The 18,347-nt window shown below is 38.3% G+C and overlaps 1 protein-coding gene across 5 annotated transcripts in view; it reads right to left on the bottom strand.

Moving 5' to 3' along the window:
* MCC (MCC regulator of WNT signaling pathway) overlaps positions 1–18,347 on the bottom strand; it is a 221,468-nt gene that overhangs the window by 25,689 nt on the left and 177,432 nt on the right. For 4 of the 5 annotated variants that reach the window (XM_065663559.1, XM_065663558.1, XM_065663560.1 and 1 more), the window contains 6 exons: positions 9,305–9,451; positions 8,881–8,970; positions 8,069–8,217; positions 5,926–6,066; positions 4,646–4,746; positions 2,212–2,395 (listed from right to left, as the gene is read on the bottom strand). In XM_065663559.1, the coding sequence (XP_065519631.1) occupies positions 2,212–2,395; positions 4,646–4,746; positions 5,926–6,066; positions 8,069–8,217; positions 8,881–8,970; positions 9,305–9,451 (812 nt within the window). The remainder of the gene's footprint in view (positions 1–2,211; positions 2,396–4,645; positions 4,747–5,925; positions 6,067–8,068; positions 8,218–8,880; positions 8,971–9,304; positions 9,452–18,347) is intronic. The other variant, XM_065663557.1, reaches the window with a different exon arrangement.

Below are 18,347 nucleotides of genomic sequence, written 5' to 3' on the forward strand. Positions count from 1 at the left end.
TAACATTTACTGATATAAATAAAGTGTGTGCCTTTTAAACCAACACGGATTTTCCACCTATGGGCTGTCACAGTGTCATGTGTCTCTAAACTGAAGAGGGTACGCCTCTGTTGTGAGACAGGGTCCACAGGAAGGAGAAATCTGAAAACACCACATTATCACTTAACACAACAGAACTGAAGAGTTGTATTTCATGGAGAAGCTAAAATTAAAAAAATATTTTCACTAACACGTATGTTTAGACAAATTATGCTGGTTGTGAGGGGAGTGGAGAGGGTTGACAATGTCTAAATGATGATCAGATTGGGTTGCCCATATGACAAGTTCCTGACTTGCTGTGTACCCTTTGGGTGACTGAGTACTTTTCTCTCTCATGTTCTACATATATCAAAGCAGGTTAATAGTAGCTACCTTATTGACTATAGTATCTTGCTCTCCATCAGAAAAAAAATTAAAAAGCCTACAATGATAATGACTTTTATCTAAAATCTTGCACACAGAAGAATTTACATTTGCATTTTTACATTTCATGACACAGTTTACACTGATGAAATTTGAAATCCTATGCTATTTTAATCATATTCTGTTGAAACTTTATATACTCAGTCAACATGTTATGTGCACATGTACACACACTGCTGGCTGAACACAAAATGTTCAAGGTAAACAATGAGCATGAGGGATGATTTTCTTCCTCAAAGAAAATTCCTTATCCTTCCCCTCTAAAAACAAAAAATGTGTTCAACAATGCAAGGACTGTAAAGACTATATTCTTACAAACATTTTCAGTGAACTTCTAAGAGAATAGACAATAAAAGAGGAATCACTTCCTCCCTCCATTTCCCCCCATCAATACTGGAAACTAGCTAAACTTCAATAAAAAAAGATGCTTTGACTACATACCAGATATCTCACAAAGAAAATCACCGATGTGTAGTTATAAAAAAAGAAAAGGACCCTTTCAAATAATAGCATGGACAACTAGCTCAGCCTAGGTAGAGGTACTGGTTTTGTGGTCACAACCTGTTCACATGCAGGTATAGATAATGATGTAAAAGAATGCAAACTGAGGCGAGGCAAGTCAAGAATTTGAAACAGCTTTGTACTTTTGAGTGACCGACATGTTACCAAATGCAGACGCTGCCACGTTAATTTCTATGTAAAAATATAGCTTTCTTGCACTGAAAACATATCGTAAAATTCTTAGAATAAAACCTAAAAGTTTACCTCATATTTGGACCCTGTTCCCTCAGGTTATCTTTTTGCTCACTTTTCAGCTTTTTCCATACATCAGGAGATAGCACCCTTCGGAGACGGAATCAGCAAGATGAAATTATATGGTATTAAAATAAACTTCTAAAGTGTCAAAAATGACAGCATTTGAATAAAGAACTGGCTCAAAAACTGAATTAAAATTCAATTTTAGAGTGAATCTGTGGAACAAAAATATCTTTTAAACAGAAAAATTATCATCTATTTTTATCCAGGATGCTTGCCAAAATTATACCCATACATAAGCACAAATGCACATATTCACTGCACAGAGCACAATTATACCACAGGCAGGCAATGACTCACAATGAAGCTGCTAGCAGATGCATTTGAACTGGAACAATTCTGCAACAATAGCTCATTTAAGTTTCATTATTTTACAGGTCTTCAGAAAAACTGCAATATCTATCCTTTCCTGGAACAATCCACTCTGTCTGTGATGAATTTCATTTGTCACTCCACATGTGAAAGAACAGAATGGGGAACTTGGAACAGGGTCAAAGCAGAATGAGAATGGAGAAGAAATGGTTTAAAACACAATGACTGGATTTGCAACATTTACAAAAAATTCTTGAGTACTCCAAAATGCTCATGAAGGCATATTTCTGATCTCTGGTTCTCAGTATGCCTGTGCTGTCTGCGTATAACAGATATGAATAAGAAGTATCTGACTTGAATTCCAATAAAACAGCAAGAAAGTCACTGAAGTAGAACAAATATAATGGATTTGCCTTTTATGAGGAAGATGAAAGTTCAGAATCACTCCTTCGCAACAGATTTACACAGAACTCTTCTTGGCTGGAGTTGCTCAAAGTCTGAAGCCAATCAGACCACCGACATATGGTGACTTACAAATCAAAACAAAGAAGCCAGTGGACTTCGGAGAAGGAGGTAGTTCAACAAACTTGGGGATTAGGAGAGCAGACGAGTTGCAGTTACCTTGTGTGGCTGTTGGATGACAGGCTTTCCCAGGGCTGTACGCTACAGCCGGTGATTGCATAGGCTCCCCCGCAGCTCCCATCTAGTTTCATCAGCAAGGCTTTTGCTGCATTCTCAGCTGTCTTCCGGCAGTCATGAGCTCTCTTAAGCATTTGAGTGATGTTTTCATCACCTTCCTGATCCCCTAGTTTTCAAGCAAACAATCTGTTTCAGAGCTTTCAGGAGTGTGATAGAAATAAAGGCAAGAGTAGAGATGCTTCTACGTGCTCTGTTTATACCAAGAAGATGACAATAAATTACCAATCTGTGATGTAAAAACAATTTTACTTCTGTGTGAGCACCAGTGGTAACTGATACCTGAATAATGCATCTCCCTCCCAGCCACAAGCTCCAGGCACTTGCTGCTCTGGGTACACATCTTAAGTAATGTTTTATCTTAACTAGTTTGTCTGTTTGTAAGGGTGTGCATTAGGATTAGGTAAGGATTCTAAAAATAATTCACTGTAAAAACATTTAGCCTTAATTACAAATTTTACTCCAATCAGTCCAGTGCTGTTTGACAGTGCAGTCATTTCCAGTGCTTTTTCTCACAACCACCTTCAACTCAAGCCTAATGGTTTGCCAGAACACCTTCTTACAGGTTGCCTTTCTAGCTGAGCAACTGCATTACAGCTTAGAAGCAGCCTTTCAGAGTTTACTATCATGAATACTAAACTCAGTGAAAACTAGAACTGGTGTTTCTTAATTTGCTAATAATTTCTAGTGGTTATACAGCATTGTGCAGCTGGTAAGCCACCTCTTTAGCAGAGGCAGGACATAAACCACCACTGTCACTATACTTACTTACAATCTTAACTCCAGCTGAGTCATTAAAGTAAGACACATTAGTGGCTACACTGAAATTCTGAACAAATCTACAATTTATTCATAGTTTACCAAATTCAATGCAAAGATGTCAGAAAGTATTAATAAACCCTCCCACCCTTGGTTTGCTCTATGTCACATTTTAATTTTATCCTTCTTTGAGTCAAAGACCAATTACCCAAACTTCATACTTGCTAATTGAAGTGCGATGCACTAGAAAATAATGTGAAAAAAAATGAAGGGAGAATTTTCTGTTAAGAGCAGCTGCATATACTTAACTCTAAGTGATGCAGAAGCAACTCCCATGAATTTTCCACTCACAGATGTTGATAAAACTTGGCTGATCTTCAAACAAGAAAATCTGCTATCTAGGCATTTTAACCAAACTTCAAGGTGAAGTAAACGTATGTAAACCAAACAACTTCCCTCCAAGTTGCACCATGTAATGGGAAATGGTAATTATTTCTACTACAGGGCTCTAACTCGTAATACCATAACTAGGAGCTGTAGACAGACATCTGATAAAAACTGAATGACACCTTCTTTCATAAAATGCATGTGACATGAAACCACAGTCAAACCTGAAGTATTTCTCTCTTCTAAGATTTCTGTCACCAGTGTGAACAGAAAATTCAAGACTAAATTCACTTTCAGTGGCCACTTATCTCTGCCAGCGGGGAAAGCTCCCTAGCACACTGTGGAAAGGAAAGACCAGAGTCTGCCAAAAAGGTGGATAAAAATGTCAGACATCCACTCTAATGTTTACTGCATGGCACACACTGCACAGGCCAAGACATGTACAAAAGGGCCTACTTCTGACACTGGCAGAGATGCAAAATAAGGGACATGGTTAGCAGCACAGCAACTGTAGGCTGAGTGCATCTAGTCATCTGAAACAAGACACTGACCACGTCAAGCCAGACGGTCACTCTGTCTCTAAAAGCTTTCTGTTTACACTTCAGTGATTTCTCAGAAGCTAGTGCTGTAATAACTGTCTCAGCCAGGCAATTACTATACCTCAGCAAAGCATGAAGAGCTTTTTTTTTTCTCCCTGAAGTTTTTCCCCTCTTTCTACTTGAAGATTACTATTGCTACCTTCTCCTATTGGTAAAAGGAATGGGGCTATAAAACCCAGATTAGCATACATTGTGTAAACACCGCTTTCTGTATGAAAACCATAGCCAGCAGCTGTACCTGCAATAGTGGCTCATTCCGTTACTTTGTAAGCAGTATACCAAAAAACACCACTACCTAGCCACAAGATTAACTGCCCACAAAGTAAGAAGAAATCCAGAACTTACAGGCTAACACCCCTGAAAACACAGTAAAACATTAGATAGAGTGTTTTAAAATTTCAGAGAAAAAGCAAAATGTGGACTGAAAAACTAGAGCCATTTTTTCGGACACTACCTAGGTTTTTTTGTGTGTTAAATTATTTAGTTATTTAAAATCAAGAAAAGACTGGAAAGCATTGTTAAGTGATGAGTCATGAGCTGATTCACTGTTATAACTAAGTCAAATGGTAGCTGACATGAGAAAGGAAAAAAAAAGCGATTCATTGACATCTTACCAACAGAGCCAACACCTGCAGCTCTGAACTGCCCAAGAATAAGACTCTGCTCGCTTTCTGCCAGTGCCAACAGCAACTCATATGCTTCTATGCACTGTTCACTGAAAGACAAAATAAACCACAGAAATCTCACAAAATATATCTACTATTTATAGGGGAAGAATATCTGCAACAGAGGTAGGTGATGAGCTGCATGATTCCGTATACTTGTCTAGCAGCAGGAATATTAAATGACATAACACGCACAGCTTCTATCACAAACATCCAACATTCTGTCTTTCCTTCTGATGGTCCCAGACTGGTCTCCAGTAATGTAACAAGTTGAAAATGGAAGAGAATGACCTGATGTGAAGTAAGCTCTGGAAGCATGCTTTGAACAGTCAGCAATACAAATGGTAGTTGACACAATCCCTTTGAGAAACTTTGTTCAGGCCTCCTTATTATACAAAATAGAGTATTCTAAACTCTGCTAATATAACTATACTATGCAAAGTATGCTAAGAAGAAAAGACAAGAAAATACTTCTTGCTCTGTCCTAGCTATAAGATTTTCTTCCTTACAACACAACAGCTTCTCAATACAGCTGTGAGTCACTCATTCCTGTTGCATTCCAATGGTTTTGAAAATATATACATTAATATGTCTATTTGCAATTTACATTTCCTTGTAATTTGCTCAAGGCTGATAGTAACAGAGTACATTCTTTAAAAGGCCCAAAATATTTTTCAGAGCAGAACTGCCTGTTCTAAATTAGTTGCAGTTAGAGCAGTTAAATGACACCATCTTTTACATGCAGTTTAGAGCAAATTTAGATACTCATAGCCAAATACCAAAAAATTAATCCACAACTCCAGCTGATGTAATATAAAGTCACTCTGAATTATTCTGAGTACAATAATACTCCTTGATTCTTGTGAAAGGTGTCAGCATAATACCGAAAATAAGTATCTTAATGACTGGATGCAGCAGAAACAGTTTGAACCTACACACAACCCCTAATTCAAATGCTAATTCAGTATTTAAAAATAAAAAGATAAATCTGTACATGTCTGTTAGACTGAGTTGACTACTGCTGGTAAACCAGGGCTGAAATACACTTGTATCGGTCATTTCAGTTCGGTAGTTTTTCGTGGAGTTTAACCAAGGGGGCATTTTTTCAAATAGGAAACAAACCTAAACAATGTTATTATGGCACACCAACCATTTCACTCTCAAAGACTTCTATCAATATCGTCACTCCCTCTTTTTCTCCCTGAAACATCCCCTGCATAGGTACACACCTGTACTGCAATGCAAGCCTGAGGGCTGTGGCATTGGACTCGTACTTCCCAACAAGCATGCTCATCCTTTCAGCATTGCTCTTGCACTCTTCCAGTGTTATTGTCAACAAGTCATTCTGGGATTTCAAGTGCTCAATGCGGCTGCAGAAAAGGAAGTAATTTGTAACCTTCAAAATTAGCTTGCAGACACTCTCCTGAAAACTTGAGAACAATCATAATTTAAAACAACAAATACCATCTGGTCTGTGCAAGGTTTTTAATGAAGCTGCCAAAATCTGTAAGTTCTGTGTTCCATATCAAGAACCAACAGGATAGTTAATTTCTCTTAGGACAGCCTTTTCTCCTCTCCTCCCCTCCCCATAAAATGTAATTATAACCCTGTACAACAGCAGCAAGCAGAAAGCTTGTACTCTTATTTTGTAGCTACAAGACAGCGTAGGCCAGTTTCATAATAACCTTCTGCTTAATTTTTCTTCCTCTACTCCTCACTTCCTGCTGCCACATTTGATTCTTGTTTTAAATGGTGTATCCATTAGTGCAACCTGCGTGTGTGTAGGGATCATGCACCTGCATAAATTCCCCTTCTTTGAAACATCCTGAATAACCATTTCACTTGAAGTCATATTCCAGTTGTTATTAGAGAGGCAACTTCCAAAATACAAGAAGGCAATGAAATCTCCAAAAATTTTGGCAACAGTCAAAAAGAAACTCAGAAATTAATTGCAATATTCTTCTCACTCTGGTTAACTCTGAACCTGAAAATGAGGCTTCAGAATATCAGCATTACTGTTTATTCTCACTGCTAAGAACTGCACTATATGTCAATGTACTATGCCTAATAGTTAAAGTTGGACATACACTGAAAACAGACAGGCAAATGATTTCAAAATCTGGACAGGCACCTAATGAAGAAAGTGTCATCCAGAATTCTAAAATCACTGACTTCTTAACAAACACAGGAAGAGCTAGTATATCATTTATTCAGTGATCAGAATAAAGCCCTGACTTTCCTAGCTGCTAGATAGAATAGTTATGGTTGGAAAGGACCTCAAGTTCATCTAGTTCCAACCCCCCTGCCATGGGCAGGGGCACCTCTCACTAAACCATTTCACCCAAGACGCCATCCAACCTGGCCTTGAACATTGCCAGGGATGGAGCATTCGCCACTTCTTTGGGCAACCCATTCCAGTGCATCACCAGCCTCACAGTAAAGAACTTCTTACTTATATCTAACCTCAACTTCCCCTGTTTAAGTTTTAACCCATAACCCCTTGTCCTATCACTACAGTGCCTAATGAAGAGTCTCAGAAGCTTCGCATACTATATCTTTTTTGACACCTCCTGTACAGATATGTTGTCAAAGCATAATGGTGCACTGTACAAAAAAAATGGGACTAAAAAAAAAAAAAAAAGAAAAAAAAGGGATTAGATTTTGCAGCACTACAAAAACATGAGCTACAAATAAAAGATTGTACTGATTAGAGTGAATTTGAGATAGCTGTGGGGAAGAGAGAACTTGGCAGGAAACATGCTGAGACATGATTCTCACATTCCTCATCCACAGTTTTTATCTGCCAAAAAAGGACATGAAACATGGATTTTGATAGTTTAGTGCAGTATTTTAATTGCAGTCAGAAACGTGTAGTTTTAGTTCTGCAGACAGAAGTCTATTTACTGGTATATATGCCACACCACCATACATCAGTACATTCACTGATAATGCTATAATTCTATTTCTTCAGGACAAAATGAAGCAAACTAATTCCAGAACGATGGAGAATAAGTTATGGGAATCTATTTTTCACAGTGATGTGTCTTATGAAAAAAGATACCATTTCTAATTGGTCAGCCATAAAGAAGTACACTACAGTGCAAATTGTCACAGGTGAAGGTGTCATGCTGATCTAATAATGCCTGACCAAACTGGCATACTAATAGAAAGAATCCTTAGCATACGATTCAATCTTCATCAATTACATTCTATAGTATCTGAACTACATTCCACTGCAGATGCCATAGTTGAGCTGGGACTGAACTAAGAAAAGGATAAAAACCTGTTTGTTGGTTTTGGTTTTGTTTTTTTTTTTTTTAACAAAGCTAATAGCAGACAACACATTTGAGCCTGTATAACTTTTCACCTTACCTATTTAATCTTTCTGTCTCCACTTCAAACTCTCGGATTTTACTCTCAGAGATGGCAGATCCATGTGAATAAAGAGTCTGGAAGATTTCCTGGATGTTTGAGCAGTCTTGCAGGGAATGTGCCAAATGTTCAGCCACAGTACTAGACACCTGCACATGGCAATTAATACATCATTGTGAGTAGGTAACAACTGGATTCCTCTAACTGTAGTCTGCATTGAGAGCTGTATTTGCTTGCATACACTCACTTCAAGGCATTCATTATTCAGTTTTTATCATGAATTTTACATTTAATAAAATATTTAAAAGTTTCCACTTCAAGAAGCTATTTTGATTTAAAATTCCACTAAAAAAAGGGTGAAGCCCAGTGTTTCATCATGTACTTAAAAAGCCTAATATGCAAGTTATTTATTTTCTTGAAAACTTAGCAAAAGGCAAGAGCTAAGCTCTTCAGAGAAACAAACATTAACACATAGTAACAACAGCATTATGGATTGACACTGGCATCACGAACCAGAACGTGGTTCTCTGTTGACTAGAAGCTTGAAATGCAATTGAACAGTGTTTCCTTGAAGAATAATATTTTGGAGGAATTGACTCCAATATTATCGTCTCGAGGTCACTCAGAGAATGATTTCTAGCCATCAGTTATGAGAAAATGAGATCTTAATAGTGGGTGAAATATTCTCTGTTGAAATATTTTTCCTAAAATAACTTTAAAAGTATTTTCAGTTAGCAAGAAAACAATGCTTTTAATGGAACACGGGTCATTATCATAAGGTATCATGCATGTACATAATTATTAGTCCTTACCCCTATGCTGCTGATTTCTGATCCTAAGACAGGCCTATCAGATGATGAAGACTCTGATCTTGTCTTTGACAACTTCACTCTTTCAGCAATCTGGAAGTCAGAATGCTGCACAGGTTACAAACTCAATAAAGGATTACATAAAATGCATTTGTTCACTAGCAACACTTGCATTTGTTCACTAGCTACACTTGCAAACCTGGAATAAACTTCAGTACAACATAGGTGTAAAATTGAAACCTGTGTTGTAACAGAGAATTACAATAATTAGTGCTTAAATCCTTTATGCAACTAAAGTTTATGGGCCTGCTTAGGATACCAGAAATTCTGGGGATTCCAGGTGTCTCCTAATTCATCACAGCAGCTTTGCAAAAGCTGCGCTTTTCCCCGATAATCACAAGCACTACTGCAACACACAATAGCTCACCTTGGCTATGGGAATGTCATTGCTACTGCTGCTTGTGCTCAGCTCTCCCGTGCTGGGGTTAATGGGTCGATTGGCAGAAGTGAGGCGACTTGGGCTGGATGGGCCTGTGGCCTGTACGCTTTGTAAACGTGTTTGCAGTTCCCGAACCTACAGTAAAACATAACATTCTGGGTTTTCCACTTTTATGTTTTAAATAGTTTGAAGATTTTCTCATTGTTTAGCCAAGCCTAATTGCTTCTGGCTTGAGCACTGAAGTTGTATTTTGTCCTGTGGTGGCTGCAAAGTTTTCATGTGGGAAGCAGATGAATGGAGGTGGTTTTAAAATTTCACTGTCAGCTATTTTAAACTATCTGCAATGTGGAAACACGCTAACACTGTAGAGTAATTACACAAAGTTTCAGCTTGTTTTATATAACCCCATCAGTGCAGCTGTACTATACGTATAGAAATTATTCTTGCTAGGGTGAAGCTAATGCTCCAGCCCATGATTATGATGTCCAAACAAATCAAATTAAGATCCTGCTGTTACTGGAAAGCTCCAGTGTTTAAAACACTCCTGACATAAATATATCAGATGATGACTTTGACATAAAGGTCAAAGAAATTCAAATATTAATTGTGCTTTCAAACATACAGTTAAGTAAAACTACCACATAGTGAGTAATGTACAGACAGGAAAACTCCAGCAAAGGATCCAACCATCTGCAGAACTGCTCTGTGAACATACACTGCAAACACTGCACAGTCATCAAAACACACTGGATACCTGTAGCATTGACACCAAAAAATTTTCAGGACTAAAGGGTAAAAAAAATCTTCAGGAGCCAAACTATAGCTGAGCTAAAGATTATAGTATTTACCCTGGAACAGACAAAGAATAAACGGTCTGCCTAAGAGAAAACAATTATGCCACAAGGTAAAGTGACAGAGCTCATTTCCCCCACAGAATCTCAAGGGAAGAGTGTGAGATGAGAGAAGAGGGACAAAGCCACCTGAAGAGGAAACTTCCCCGAATATGGAGTGTTTAATATTCAAGTTTCTGTGCACATTTTGTTGTAACAGTCAATCTACAAGATGGAACTGGTGAAATTTTACCACAGGTCCAGTGCAATGAGGCATTGTTTAAAGGCAAACAAACAGGAAAACCACTAGGGATATATTCTCCATACAAATCAAATCCCTGCCTGAAAATCTGACTTAAAAATTGCTAAAATATTATTCTATGCCCACAATCTAGTTCTGGAAGATTTCAGTCCAAAAGCAAGTAACAGTCCAAATTTAAGGCAACCAGAGTATTAAAGTAACTTAAAATACTAAGCATTTGTTAACTCCAAAGTTTAAAACCATGTTATGTAAGGATAACATTATATAAAACTTTAATGCAGATAGGTTTCCTTTAGTGTTTGTTTTATTACTGCACACTGACTACTGGCCACAATTACAAAGCCAATTATTTTTAAGGATCTGTAAAACAACACTAGCAACAGAAAGAAAAATGAACACAGCTAAGACTGTAGCCAGGCAAATCTTTCCTCAGGAAAGCATTCACAGAAGAAAATTCAAAGCACAGCACAGTTATCAACCTATGCAAATCGCTGCTTTCAAACTGTATCATAGAAGCAACCACAACTTACATACACTGTCTACTTATTCATGCTTCTTGATGTATTCACTGATTCACACCTTCATTTGAGAAATTACATGCTGAATTAATTGCTATAAATGGCTGCACTAACTTTAGCAATGCTGAGTACTGGATGGTAATTCTGAGCAGGATATAGGTCACAAGTTCACGTGACCTATAAAATCACCTATCTCACAATTCACACATTCACTAAGCTGGAGCCTCACCACTGGATTGCTCACCCACCAGACCGCCCAGAGACAGCGTAGGTAACTATTTCTGGTCATCAAAACCTCCACTGTAAAAAGAACAGTAATGCTCCATCTCCTCAAAAAGTACTTTTCCACACCATTAGTTATTTTACTGGAAAAATAAGGAAGACCAAAGAACAAGACTCAAGAAAGGAAGAAAAAAAGACTTCAGAAGACCCATTTTTTTCTCTGGATCCGTGAATGCATGAGTTTTGAAAGGACTAATTAAAAAGTATGATTAAAAATATCTGACCACCCCTGCTCAATGGTGCTAACCATTTTAAGTGTCATTACCAATATAAATTAATCTGAAGGTAACATCTATTAGTAGAATGAAGGTAATTGCAGTAATGCACATGAGGCACAATAAACACTTGGGAGAGAGAGGAAGGCAGGTCTTACAGGAAATGGATGACAAAATTGAAAAATCCGATGGGTGAAGACAAACAATGAAACAAAAACAAAAAAGCTCCACTGAAAGACAGTAAAGTGTGGATTTGTGAGTTGGGGAGGAATAACAAGGAAGGATTTAAAGACAGATTTCTTCAGCTCTTGCATCATATTAGGATATAAAAATTGCCTGAGCATTCTAAAACTCTCAATTGAAATGGGAAGTGGCTGACTGGCAGATCTAATTATATGATCAGGAAAAAAAAACCAAACCACCAAACAACCATGCCTCCCCCCCCCCCCCCCCAAAAAAAAAAAAAAGAGGAAAAAATGAGAAATTCAGGAAAGAATCTGTGAATACCACAATTTAAAAAAGTAAAAAGCAAAGATTTTCTAAGCAGCTGGAGGAAGTCCAAAGAATTCCAGAAGTAAAACAGTGCTGGAACCTTGGAAAAAGCAGAAGCAGCAGCATTAAATGAGACACAAGGCAACAGAAGCATTAGCCCTGAGAGCAACAGATAGCCTAGATACCAAACAGATGTTTGCACCTGACTTGCAGATGTTCTCAAATTATTAATATAAACTTAAATAACTGGAAATTTTATTTAATTACTATTTGATGTTTAGCAATATGAACTAATTGTTTATCATTTTTTTCCTCTGAATGCTGAGAACTGGAGTAGGAAATAGAGAAAACAATTCTTCACGCCATAATACCTTAAGAACTAAATAAAAAGCAAGAGTAGAAGAGAATACACTACAGTAATGCTGGATTTCTGAAAGATTTCATAAGTCATTAGCAGGCATTACAAACATGTCTGCAGAAATGCACAGTGCGCTACAGAAAATAATCTGGTAAAATATACTCATTATGTACAATCATGAATCTAAGAAAAATAATTTTATTCTTTGTATTTTACACATGCATGCTCATAACTACATGATTTGTAAACATATCCTAAATTAAAGAAAAAACCCAACAAAACAAACCCACAGATAAAGACTACCTGTTTTGTCACTGATTTCCGCGCTCAAAGGACAACTGCTTTTGTTCCCAAACCAGTTTCAAAAAGGGACATGGTTGTGATTCTTTTCTTTCTACCCTACCTGTGGCCTGTTCCATCCTGCAGCATCTTTGAACCCTTCAAACAGTTAACATTTTTACCACTTCCATTTCTTCCCTTGTTATATTGTGGAGGAAGATGAAGTGCAACAAATCACATGAAGTGAACAGACCTCTCCCACTTTCTAATTTATCCATGCATACTGCAAATCCATGGAGGGTGTCATGGTTTAAGCCCAGCTGGTAACTCAGCACCATGCAGCCGCTCACTCACCTCTCCCCTTCCCCCCTCTCTGGGGATGGGGAGGAGAATCAAAAGAATGTAAACCCCACGGGCTGAGGTAAGAACAGCCTGGTAACTGAAGTATAACACTACTACTACTACTACTACTACTACTACTACTACTACGACTACGACTACTACTGATAACAAAAGTAACAAGGGGAGAGAATATAAAACTAAAAAGGGAAGAAAAAAACCAACAAGCAGCAGTGATGCACAATACAGTGCTCAGCAACCACCAATCAATACCCAGCCCTACCTGAGCAGCAATCGACCCCTCTGGGTAACTCCGCCCAGTTTATATACTGGGCATGATGTGCTGTGGTATGGAATAACCCTTCCAGTTATTCAGTTTGGGTCAGGTGTCCTGTCTCTGCTTCCTCCTGGTTTCTTGTGCCCCTTCTCATGGCAGAGCATGACAGACTGAAAAGTCTTTATCAGGCAAGTGCTACTGAGCATCAGTGTGTTATTAGCATTGTTTTCAGACTAAAGCCAAAACACAGCAATGCACCAGCTACTAAGAAGAAAAATAACTCTATCCCAGCCAAAACCAGGACAGAAGGGAAGATGAGAAATGAAATAACCTGTGTCAATTCAAGCAGCTCTGACTGGTGAGGGCCCTTCCCAGCCTAAAGAACCCTTAACCTTTCCATCAGGCTCAGTCATCATTATTTTCAGCCAGGTAACTTTCAGGCCCTCTTAAACTGTTAGTACCAGAGCTAACAAGGTCTGATTTTTTACAGTTTGTTTGTTGTGGTTGATGGGAGTATGGTAAAGAAGTCTTTCCTGGTACTTATCAGGGCCATCTCCTCAATGAATTCTCGAGCTGAACGAGCTTAGACATCTCCTCAGCATTTCTTACATTCAAGAAATACGTAAGAACTTGGCTGTGACTAGCAGTGCAGATCTGAAAATCAATCTACAGTTCAAACAATTATTTTGAGGAACAGAGAAAGGGTACAACACACAGACACAACAAGCCATGGGAGAACAGGTATGCTACTACGGTTTATACATAGGGCTTTCTTAACTGGCAGGAGAGGTTACAGTAATACAAGTCTCTTAGCAAGCAAAGATTCCTCTGCTTCTGACACCTTGCAGACAGAAGTCCCTCTGTGCAGAAAGATAACCTGGGTGCTGTGCCTCTATAAAGGATGCAAAGCAACAAAAACTAAAGACATGGATGGACATGATATGGGAGACGAAGGATGGATTCCCTAGCTCTGACCACAGCTGAAGTAGCAGAGAACGGAAAACAAACACAAGTCAGGGCAGTAAGTGTATCTCAGGCTTTTTCTCACTTAATTTCAGATTAATCACTAGGTATTTACATACAAGCTTGGAAGAAGAAGCAAAGCTCTAGTTCGTTACCAGCTAAGGGGAGATACCACTGCATATACAAGGAGGCAGAGAATGGAAATAGATTTTGGCTACCACCTCAGGTTTCTGGTGTGCACCAAGAGACAAGGAGACAGAACAGTTTAAAGATCACTTTAAACTGCAAGCTCACAGTAACCTCCAAAGGCCCATACCATAACATATCAGCCTTCTCTAGAAATCTGGAACCTTTTGATCCCAACGCATGGTGCCAAACAAGGATAATGAGCAGCTTGTGCCAGCTTCGTGTTACCTGAGAACATTTTGGGCTCAAGGATGCCTGCAAAGCAAATGATCTGTCTGCTGCTGCAGTTTGGGTAGGTTTGAACTTCTTGCAAGAACAAGGTATTTTGGGAGAGTCCTTATACTAAAATAAAATTTCTCAGAGTGGGGACAATCTGGGCAGCTGGAGGGATCACACATTAAAAATGTCACTTCTATACTCCTCTGCTGATTAGTTTTCATGAAGCTCTTACATTGAAGATGCCTAAAATACTAAGTCTGGTTTCGTTCTGGTCAGTCTGGTGAATTCAGATGGGTCTGGAGCACATACAGACTGATTTTCACAACTAAAAGCATCTGACTAACTGAACAAGTTGACACACGGCAGAGAACAGACTTGACAGACTTTCAGAGCTGAACTGCCTTTTCACTCTAGGCTAAGCTCTTCAGAACAGCCCCAGGGAAGCCTGAATGCTGCCCACACCTACTGCTTCTCATGCCAGCAGGCTGCTTGGGACTAATCATCTGGTAACTTTCATGGATAGTAATTAAAACCCTGCAACTTTGCAGTCATGATGGAGTTTATATGCTGTATTAGTGCTGCTCATCTGACTCCCCTGGTGGATACATGAGATTTTGTGTAAGGATGCCACATTACTTTTTCTACTACTATTTAAGCCTGATTCCACAAATAACAGTTGTAAACAGTGCTGACTTGATTACAACCTTATTCTCATGTAATAATAATCCCATTATCTAGTACAGAAGTTTCCCAGCATCTTATCTGTATTACTAGATTCAGGATTATGGTCAGCTATGCATAAGCATTTTCTAAGGCACTGACTGGCCCAAAGTTCAAATAGATCTGATTTTTGACAGAGCAATATTATACAGAGGTAAAATAAACCTCTGTGTTATGAAATTAGCTGCTACACTACAGGCACCCTAGAGAAATAAGAGACTACCTCATTTACTAATGACCCATGAGAAAAAACCTCCATATGTATGTTGTCTCTTAGCTACTCCTCTAGAAAGCAGTTCACTCTGTTAACTGAGCACAGTAAATACCTAATTCAATTACATCTCCAACGAGCCTGAGAAAAATGTATTGAAAGCACTCTACTTGATTACAGACTGTCTAAAGTAACAGACCTATCGATCTGGTCAACTTCAAGCTTACTCACCTCACCCAATTTAATTTGAGAAGAACAGTAACTAGATTTTACTTGGAACTCCTTCCCACTCCCCAGGGAAATAATCTGAAATAACTTTGAGCTCAGGTGGCATACAGAAAATATTTGATAGGTCAAACATTTATTTTGTTGCAACTAGGGACACAGAGTTACACCAAAAATGCAAATATGGTTTCCAGTGAAATAATTACATAGTGTTTGTTGCTTGATGGGTCATATGCCATGAACAAACTTCTCTGGTGGGGGTAATAAACTGGTTGTTCTGCAAGTTCAGGATGGTATTAAAATCCATATTTCAATAAAGTCCTGCATGTGTGCAAACTAAATGAAAACTGTCATGGGTGGAAAAAAACCCTAACCAGCCAACTAACCAAAACACCACCTGCCAGCTGTGCCTGAATATAGAGGCTGCTTGATTTTGCTATGCTCTGTGCCAGTCCAACATTAACCCTTTGTTTACTGGGCAAGACATCCATCCAATCTGTCCAAGAATAATTCTTTTAATTAAAGAAGAATGAACATTTAAACTGGCTTGCTGTTTACGAAAGACAGCTCACAGTCTCTACAGAGCAATTCAAGACTCTCCAGGGTCAGTGGTCTGAACACTACTTGGGTCAGTAATGTCCTGCTGCTGCTACCACCCGCAACTGCTCTGACCACTTAGATGATCAACAAGTTGATGACCTCAATTCTTTTTCCACCAGAGATGCTTCCATAACAGAGATACATTAAGAACACATGCAGCATCCCCAATAACAGATCCAATAGACCAGCAGCCACCAGATCAGCATGACTTTAGCCTAGGCCCTGCCTATGGTAAAGAAATTGTGAAATATTCAATAATACAGCCAGTACTTGTGGGGCTCCACCAAAACTTGCTTCACAGGGACTGACCAAGTCAAGCAGTATCCACACGCACAGAACTGAAGAGCATCTTCTGCATCATCTAACCCAACCCTCTGCTATTGCTGTCAGCCAGACAAAACATAATAGTTTTGTGCAGAGATACAAAGGCTAACTCTAGAATTAATGCAGCTGTATTAAATGAACCAATTAAAAGTACACTTTTTTGCCTTCCTTTGGATACAATCCTAATGTAACAGTCCTGGTTTTAATGGTTATCCCTGCATTGTATTTAATTTCATTATATAAACTTTACCTATAACCCTATTTATGTTTATATATAAATTATATAAATTTATATATATATAAATTGTATATCTAGTTAATTATATATAACTTTAATATTTTAAAACTCCATACACAAAGCAGTAGCCTTACTCCTTACTGTTTCTTCAGAACCACAGTCCTCTTGTCTGTTGGATACCTCATAGTCTATTTTCTGGCCTAATACAGCCACAAGTGGTTTACATTAATCTGTTTTTGCTCCAGTTTTGTCCCTGTGTTTGAGTAGCCATTACTTGTCATTCTTACCTCCTTTCTCCAGTACTTGTAAAGAGAAATCAAATTCAGATTTTGTTTTGCAGCCTGAAAAGGACAGTCTCTTTAAATCACTTCTCTAAGTAAGATACCCATTCCTCTGGGCATCTTCTACATCTTTTTTTGCCAATTTAAGCAGAACTTTTTCAAGTGTAAGCAGTAAGAACTACATATAACATTTCAGACCAGATCTCACCACTCTTTATACAGTCTTTCCAATCTCTACTGGAAATAACTTATTTGCTACAACCTAGGATTGAATATGCCACCATGCATCAACAGCTCCACCACTGCTGATCCCTGAGGGTACAAACACCAATCGTTTCCCTTTTTCTGTTCTGGATTTTTTTTTTTTTTTTTCCTGAGGAGCTCCTGGCTGTCAGCCTAAATCTTTTCAGCACCTTAACCTGTATTCTATACTTCACAGAATCATAGAATAGTTCGGGTTGGAAATGACCTTAAGATCATTTAGTTCCAAACCCCCTGCCATGTACTTCTCACACGTTAAATCTTTCTCTATTAATTCTATCCTCAAGGCTATCTATTTTTGACTTGTCTGATACCCCAATACTTACCTGTATCATCTGATAGTGTCAATATCTGCATTTGTGTAAGCAAATTTCAGAAGCAAATACTTTTGTTCTCTGCTCACTTACCCCCTTCTTCTCCCACCCCCATCTTGCAGCCTGCAATAATTCACCGGGTGCATAAATGCTGCTTCTGTAAGCTCAAGGGGTAGTACTGCCTGTGTTTAAAAAAAAGCATCAGTATAAAACCAGTCCAGAAACTTCAGGACTGAAGATGTCTTACACTTATAGTATATCATAAAAATAAATTTTACAAAGGAAAAGTTGAAGTGGTCCTGTTTTATGTGACTGCAGATTACTATTCTTCCCTCATCACACATACCTTTTCTTAGTGTTAAAGAGAGTCTAGACAGTTTTTCAAAGGTAATTTGTGACGCTGTATCTGAAGATTATAAGTCTCACACAACAAGCTTCATGCTAAAATGATACAGTCACTAGGGAACTACATTGTTCTAGAAACAGTATTTGTTAAAAAGGTTGATCTGCTGCCAGTAGGTAAAGAGCAGCACTTACAGTAATTTTACCAAAATACAGTCACCTAAATTGTCACTCAGATTTAACACATAAACTTGAAACTGCTTGTTCTAAAAACAATTAATTCCTATCTAGCCAA

This window comes from Lathamus discolor, chromosome Z, assembly GCF_037157495.1.
Source record: "Lathamus discolor isolate bLatDis1 chromosome Z, bLatDis1.hap1, whole genome shotgun sequence".
NCBI classification, from domain to species: domain Eukaryota; kingdom Metazoa; phylum Chordata; class Aves; order Psittaciformes; family Psittacidae; genus Lathamus; species Lathamus discolor.